General features: G+C 49.0%; 1 protein-coding gene across 1 annotated transcript; it reads left to right on the forward strand.

The window, feature by feature from the left end:
- Positions 1-1549: 1549 nt before the first annotated feature.
- On the forward strand, positions 1550-7176 carry LOC135401502 (neprilysin-1-like). The gene is made up of 5 exons (XM_064633944.1): positions 1550-1716; positions 1823-1873; positions 3164-3629; positions 4144-5368; positions 6221-7176. Exons 1-5 carry the CDS (start codon positions 1611-1613, stop codon positions 6569-6571), a joined length of 2199 nt encoding a protein of 732 aa, XP_064490014.1. The 5' UTR covers positions 1550-1610; the 3' UTR covers positions 6572-7176.
- The last annotated feature ends 688 nt before the right edge of the window (positions 7177-7864 follow it).

Genomic DNA, 7864 nt, shown 5'->3' on the forward strand with positions numbered 1-7864 from the left:
GCACTAGTATCCGGAGAGCACAGGTGCCGTGCTAGTATTTCAGTACATGGGTGCACGAAGTGGCCGGAAACCACGTCTGTGTACCATCTGCAGGATCCGGTTGACATACAAGAAGTTATAACTACGGTAACAGTGTCTCCACTTTGCAGTCAATAGGAGCAGTCCTTCGTGCTGGCATGCGTTTTTGCGTAAAATTTCATGCATAAAAGAAGTGGAATTTCTAGGTCAGACGAGGCATCCGAACGGCGCTAGCCGATCAAAGGCAGTTGTTGGAAGGCGGAGGCGAGGGGATTTTGTCGTCGTCGTCCGTGTTCTTCGCCGTCTTTCTTTTTTTCTTCTATTGCGCCATGATTTCTGTGATATCCTAACCAGCTCACTTGCACCAGCTCTCCTCTGGGTGTTACTTTTTTTTGCAATGGTTTCTAGCACAGATGGTTCACTCTGACGATACTAAAGGCCAAATTAAATTTAGATTTTGCGTTAAAAGCGATAAAACACCACCGTGCACGGGACAACAAAAAGACGACATACACACCACACTCACTGACAACGTGACACCCGGTTTTAACTCTCTTTAAGATGTGCGCTTATTACTCTTCATGCACTGAAATCTAAAGGCTAGGGGCGGGGTAGTCTCGACGCGATAGGGGTTGCTGCGGTTGTTGCACTAAAGTTTCGCAAGGCGACCGCAGCGCCAACTGCCCTCCTCTATAGTGCAGAGCGTCTGTACTAAGCGGTCGTCTCCGGCGTGTTCCCTGCCTTATGCCGTCGTAGCTGGAACGTCATCTCGTTTGCGGAAATCCTTACGCCATGATTTTTCAGAACCGCAGTGTAAACATATGGATACGCACGGAAAGACCTCCGGTTATGGTGCCCTCCAATTAATGCATTGCTCCATAGACGAAAGCGTGCGGGGCGAACGCAATGCATTCTGGACAGGTCCTGGTCACAAGTCGCAGCTAATGTCCGGGCACACGTGAACTTAAAGATGGCCGCGCAAGTGATCGGAGGCCAAACCTTTTGTGAACAACGCGTTTTCTGTTTCTGTGCGCCGTTTTGAGCCTTTCGACCATGGTGAGTATTTTTATCCGCTAATCTGGCAGTTTGTACATGAGGCCTCGTACTGTTGACCACATCCAAAAATTTGATGACGACTCCGTATTAAGACGCACTGAGACGATGCACTAAGGAGGAATGCGCGGAAGAAGCACCATACAGTTTAAGATGGCGGTCTTGCGAAATGACCCGCTTGAGGGTAGTTACAAAAATGGCGGGTTTATGTCACCTTGTGGGCTACAAGTGGCGCTGCGGATGACGGTTCGGAGCGCCGCCAAACGTCGTGAAACAGGCCCAGATTTAGAGTTCGGGAAGCACTGCTGTATACAGCGATTGTACAACGAACTATAGGAGAAGTGAAGTGCGTTCTTTTTACGTTCTTCTTGGGAATGGAGTTTTTTTTTTGGTTGGTTGCCGGCGTATACTGTATAAGTGAGAGATGAAGTTGCTCGAGGTGGGGGGGGGGGGGGGGACGTCACACGCGAAGATGACGTCAAAGTAGTCATGCACGCACGCACCGTGCGCGTTCTCATTCTATACCGGGCCCTCGAACCATGAAGTCTGTCATTCGCCTCATAAAAAGGGAAAAGGAAACGCCAGAAGATACGCTTCCTCCCCCAGACGCAGCCGCACAACGTCAGCAGGAAGCGCTTGGGAAAGGTATATTGTTAATGAAAACAAACTTCCCTGGTTATCATTGCAGAAATTATTTGTGGTTAATGTGGTTTGTGTAACCATACTTCGCACATTTCGTCTTTGTTTCCAGCTATTACCTTTGGCTTCAGAAGAAAAGCCGCACGATCGAGACGCCGAAAAGGTGAGTTGATATCGTAGGGAGTAAGGAAGGAACCTGACAATGAAGTAGACTGTTTGAAGTAGACTCATTTTGCAGTACGTGTACAAGCATGGGCGTTCCCAGGATTTTTTCCAGAAAACGGGCAATCCCCGTACCACATCTTTTTCTGGAGGCCGACGTTGCGCACTGTGCGGGTGTTCAGATATTCCTATGATGACATCTGAGAATAATCATTACGACCTGTATGACTAAAGAGTGCACAATTTTCACGAGCGACCTTAGAGTTCCAGGGGGGGGGGGGGGCACGACCCCCCTTGCACCCCCACCTGCCCTGGGTACGCCCATGCGTATAAGAAGAAATCATGCGAATCATCGTCCTCATAGTTATCAGCCAGAGCGCCGATTTTCAAATGCGTGTCTCTAAATGAAGCGGAACACACTCGGAATACCACGGACGATGTCACTCCATATAGAGACATGTACCTACCCTGCCCGGTCTCTGCGACAATGTTAAGTTTTAAATGCTCGTTTTTTTTCTTTTTTCTCGGCACGGTTTCGTATCTGGACAAGGGCTAAGGGCTTGCTCCTTCGTATGGCGTCCGTGCGTTCGCTGCGCGTGTATGTCCCGTGGGCCGTAGTACACCTATAGCCACGTTCCCCGTTACGAAGAGTGGCGGCGTTCGCACTTTCGTCTGCACTGTGATGCAGTGCCGAAAGCAAAGCCTTCAGTTGATTCACATCTGCGGCGCAAGCCCTCTTTGTTGTGTGTTTCGCCGAACGAAGGTGGCTTTATTTTATCGTGTGATCCCCAATATAATGCTCAAATTTTGTCAAATAATCGTTTCACTCTTATAGAAATAAGGGTGGAGCAGTTACACCTTTTAGGAGGTAATAGTTGTCGCATATGTTGGGCCTATAAGGTTGCAAAGTTCTACCTGCTACCTACGAATCATAGGGTTACCGCTTCTGACTCGGTGAGCGAGGGGGGCGTACTCCCTTTTGAAGCAATTTGGATATATGATAATTGCTTTTAGTACCCTTTTACACCCTTTATCAGACGCTATGTTGATCTAGGTGGTAGCTATAAAAGTTACCACCTTTTCACACCCTATCTTCTTACAGTATATAGATGCCATGTATGATAAAAAAACATTGCGTATGTTCAGTTTATACTATACAAACTTCCAAGATTTTTGGTGCATAGTTAGCGCAAAGTTTTTAGTGCGTATTTATCCGCGCTCTAAATTCGGCAAAACTCAAATGCGTGTATACCATACCATGTATACACGTTGTGTTTTCTTCTGCACGAAGCCACGCGGGAAAAACAAACAGCAGCCGCAGAGCCAGTTCCTGAACCAGCCAGAGAACCTGCACCAGCAGAGGAGTCCACACCCCTAGCTCTCATCTGCCTCGGAGTTTGCGTGATCGGCTCCTTCGTTTTAATACTCATCATTCTACTTTTTTCGCGCCAACTCGCGGATCTCGTCCGTCTCGGAGAAGATCGGCGCAGTTGCCGAGGTGCCGACTGTCTGGAAGCCAAGCGAATCAGCCAGAAAATGAACTCTGACAAGATCGAGCCCTGCTATGATTTCTATCTCTATTCCTGCGGCGCATGGTTTGAAACACACACCACAAGCACGTCGTCCATCGACGTTTTAAGCAACATTGTCATGAGCAGCCTGAATCGAACCATTTACGAGCACGTCTTAGGGGATCCGAACAAAGACAGATTTCATGGCATGGTCACCTTCTACAGGTCCTGCTACGAGTTTCAGAGGTATTCCTAGTTCACACACATTAGTACAGCTTGGGACAAAAGTTTACGAAACACCGGGGCGTCGCATTCGCTCCATTGGAGCGACACCTTGGCAGTAAACAGGAACGGACACACGTGCTGAGAAATGGATAGAATATCCGGTCGCCCGTTTCTTATTCGATCTTTCTGACCGTTACCAGGGGGCCACTTCGACCAAGAAATACGACAGTGCCGTGTTCCGTGAACTTTGTCCGAAGCTACACAAGACAGGGCAATAACAAAAGAACAAAAGAAAATATTGGCGGCTACGGCAGCCGCCACGATGTATCCAAATCATGCTTGCACAGGGAAGACTTTCGTAATTATTGTGGCCAGCACTGATGTATTCGCAAATTTTGTGACAGGGGTGCTCACGCATATTCTTTGCGCGACACATGGACTATTAAAAAAAACATATCGAGTAAACAGAGTGCACTTTGTTCATTGCAATATTATTGAGAAATAGCACGCTTCCTGCTTGGACTTTTGCTCGCAGGGAGAGACACCCAATGCCAGTGCTGCAGCCACAAATCTTCGAAGCCCTGGGAGTGATAATGCGGGAATGGATTAGACAAACCGATCACGCCTCGATTCTGGACTCTATTGTGCGCTTGTCAATGACCAAGGGAATCGACACCATATATTCCATAAAGTTCGTCGACGACGATGGTCTGGTGAGGCTCAAGTTGGCGCCGGCTGTTTCGGTCAGAAGGAAGCTGTTATATGACGACGAAGTCGCCACACACACTTACTTCGAGATATATATGGAAGGCTTCATGTATCATGTTGACAGAAACTTCTTCGACTTAAACCTTCAGTACACGCTACTCGCAATCGATAGCGACTATGACGATGCCGTTGGGTTCGACGATGACATCGTCACAGAAGTTGTTGACGTTACTAGTTTAACCGAAGTAGCCGGCGTACTGACTGTAAGCGACTGGATTTCAGCTCTTAATCGGGGTATTCAAGATGACAATAGAAAGCTGAAACCGACTGATAAGGTTCTAATGATCAACCGCCAAGGTGTGCGGAGAGTGACAGAGTTGCTTTTCAGGCAAAGTCCATTACATCTCGCGCTCTACGTGATTCTCCAAGCGTCTGGCAACATGCTACGGTTTGACTTCAATCGTGTCCTGAGTCCACATCATACTTGCCTCCTCCACACGTATGAAGCCTTCGACAGCGCATTCACGACCCTAGTTGCCAACACTTACGTGGGACAGTCCCGAATCCGTTACTTCCGGGCATTCTTCGAGCGCGTTCGTAGCCAAATGGTCGAAGATCTCTCAACAAAACTGTGGTTGGATGCACCCACAAGGAGAACGACGCAGGTTCGAGTTCAGGCCGTCGGACTCGAGATGATCCTGCCCGATACAGCAGGCCTGCTGTTACGCACCCCCCAAATGGGTAGCAACTTTTTGAAGAACTATGTCGCAATGTTAGGGCACCACAAACGGGAAATCAATAAGTTTCCGAGACGTAGGGGAACATCAGTGGGACGAGATTATAGAGAATCCCTGATCCGTGGCTGGGCGAAATATGTGGCAGATCGCAACGTCATCACAGTACCAACAACAATGCTTATGGCTCCAGCGTTCTACGACATTGATGAAGACTCTTTCATCAACTACTCGGCAGTGGGGTCCACCTTCCTCCAGTTGCTTTCCACAGTGATAACCGGAGAGGATGAATACGTTACGCCGTTGTGGCTCAGACAGGTAACTGTTTCATCACGAATTAGGGGAGTGAGTATGCATAGCGATCAATTGCCCAAAGGCAGACCTCGGCAGTTTGGCTCTCGCTCACTCACCGGCCGCTCATCTCTAGGCTCGCTGACTACTTCTAGCTCAACTCATCGTTTGTGCTGTTTTGAGTTAGTTGCTCACGCTCATGTTATTGCTTTCCACGAAGAATCTGCCGTTGCGTCGTCCATGAACGAGCGCAGAGAACGCAGTAAGTTTCCACGGAATGTATGCGCCATGGGTGATGCATTGAGCGCCAGTTATCGGCTAAGTTTCGCTCGTCGTCCGCTCAGCTCTCGGCCCGCTGACTCACGCTCACTCACGGCCCGCTCCCAACTCTCTGCTCGCTCCCTCACTCTTAGTTCATTGGCCGAATCGAGCGTGAGTGAGCGCACTCATGAGCGCAAGTTTTGCTGAGGTCTGCCCAAAGGTAATGCTGGAGGAGACGGTCGCGGATGAGAGGAGGCGCTACTAAAACCGGTAGACATTATGAACCCTCATCGTTTACTTTCACGTGTTTACATATTACGCGAGCAATGGTTCGATTTCCCTATTTTGCCTCTCTGAGGGATTGGTTGGGACCTGGCATGAGGCAGAGAAACTGTACGCACGCATGCGAGAACGTTAGACGCAGATGAGGATTGTGCCTGCTGTCCCTTCATCCTTAGCTACCTAAATGCACTTTCTAGATAAATCCGTCCCGCATCTCCGTTCGTCTGGAACCTCGTGAAGAATCCGCGCAGTAGATTAGTTAGTGCAGTACAGACGTCTGCATCAATAGCGGCAGAGTTTCACATAATAGGCATCCGAACGGTTCTGTTCTTCCAGGCACAAGACATCTACAACAGCAGCGTGACATGTTACACGAACCAGTTCACTAACCTCCATAAAGACAAGCGGACTCTGGTGCCCCAGGAGAGGAGTCTTCTCTTCGCTACAGCGCGAAGCGTCCTCCTTGCGTACCGCTTCGCGAATCCTCCAGACACGTTAGCCAGGAAGTTGTTCTTTGGACGACTTTGTCAGCTTCGGTGCAATACCGACTTCGACACTTCACCAGCGATACTCCCCGCAAGGGCGCTGTGCGACTTCGCGCTACAGAACATGCCCTCCTTCTTCGAGACGTTTAAGTGCTCTGACAGCGACCGGATGAAGCCTCAATCAACCTGCAATATTATCTGATCCACTTTAATGGACCTTTTAATTGGAAGCTATTGTTTAAATATCTCTTTATATCCGCAGTATTTTTCTATCTTTCCTCCATTGACCAGTTTACGATATGTTCGCAACCAACCTGATAAAGTTTCCTGACCGATAAAGGCAGAGTAGGCTTTTTTATTTTGTGGTATTTTTTTTTCTTGCTAGCGCCGCGAAGCAACTGTGGCGTGAGCGGTGGTAGCGTCCCGCCCGGTGGTAGCGAAGGTCGTGCTGAGGTGGTGGGTTGGAATCCTACCACCGGCTGTGTTGTCTGGGGTTTTCCCTGGGTTTTCCGAAGACCTTCCAAGGCAGATCCCCTGAAGTCGACCCAGGACTCATACTAACCCCCTGTCCCCCACTTCTTGCTGGTGTCCTTCTCTCCACCTGCGTACATCTGTACGCTGCTCTTAGCCACAGTTGTTTTAGTAGAGCAGCTAGTTTCTATTTGCTTCTTTCTATACCAGCACCGTAGCGTTAGATATTCGTGGCTCTAAGAGCTGGGCAGGGATCGCCCCACTTCCCTAATGCCCTCTTTAAAATCTTGCAACCGTAAAGAGAAGAAAAAGAAATAAAAACCTGACACGAGCATATTCATCTGCAGCATTGGTGGTTCTTCGGCAACGGAGAGATCTCGCAAATTTCTTTGTCAATATGTTGCCGCTGTATTACCTTCGTGAGACACACACATTGGAAGACAACATATCTGTCAGTAATGCAGCAAAGCCCGGGGGTTCAACATGTGCGAGTCACAACGGTGGGACAGCACGAAGCGAAACTTAAATGGTCTGTCCACATTGGCATAATACTATTTCTGTCTCCGGGCAGATCCCCTCCCCTCAGTCATAGGTGATATATCTTACGTTCCGGGTCCGTGAAAGGCGTCACAAAGGCTCCTTAGGAGCATATATGACTTGCAGGCATGGGATGTGCATGGGAGGAGGTATGGTTCGCTGTGAACACACCACGGAGACGACACGATCTTGTGCAGTCCCATTGGACACCGTCCCATGGACTCTCAAGCTGTGCTGTCGGGGGTTCTTCCTGAGCTTTCCCCAGACGCTTTCAGACACATGTCGGCACAGTTCCCTTAGAAGTCTGCCCAGGACGCACATTCTCACAGGGCGTTGACCACCACTGTATAAGGCCGGCAACGGCGAGCCTTTTCACCACTCACCACCCGCGGGTACCTACGCCCATATTAAAGCATTTGTGCAACGAAAGTTTTTCATTTTCATATTGAATCACCTTGCTCGTGGGGTTATCTGTACGTTATGTCAC

The sequence above is a fragment of the Ornithodoros turicata genome, chromosome 7 (genome assembly GCF_037126465.1).
Source record: "Ornithodoros turicata isolate Travis chromosome 7, ASM3712646v1, whole genome shotgun sequence".
In the NCBI taxonomy this organism is placed as follows: domain Eukaryota; kingdom Metazoa; phylum Arthropoda; class Arachnida; order Ixodida; family Argasidae; genus Ornithodoros; species Ornithodoros turicata.

Excerpts from the sequence above, each read along its gene's own strand:
- LOC135401502 (XM_064633944.1), top strand. The coding sequence starts at position 1,611 with ATGAAGTCTGTCATTCGCCTCATAAAAAGGGAAAAGGAAACGCCAGAA. Across the intron at positions 1,717-1,822 it reads GCAGGAAGCGCTTGGGAAAG|CTATTACCTTTGGCTTCAGA; the intron begins GTATATTGTTAA and ends CTTTGTTTCCAG. Across the intron at positions 5,369-6,220 it reads CGCCGTTGTGGCTCAGACAG|GCACAAGACATCTACAACAG; the intron begins GTAACTGTTTCA and ends CTGTTCTTCCAG.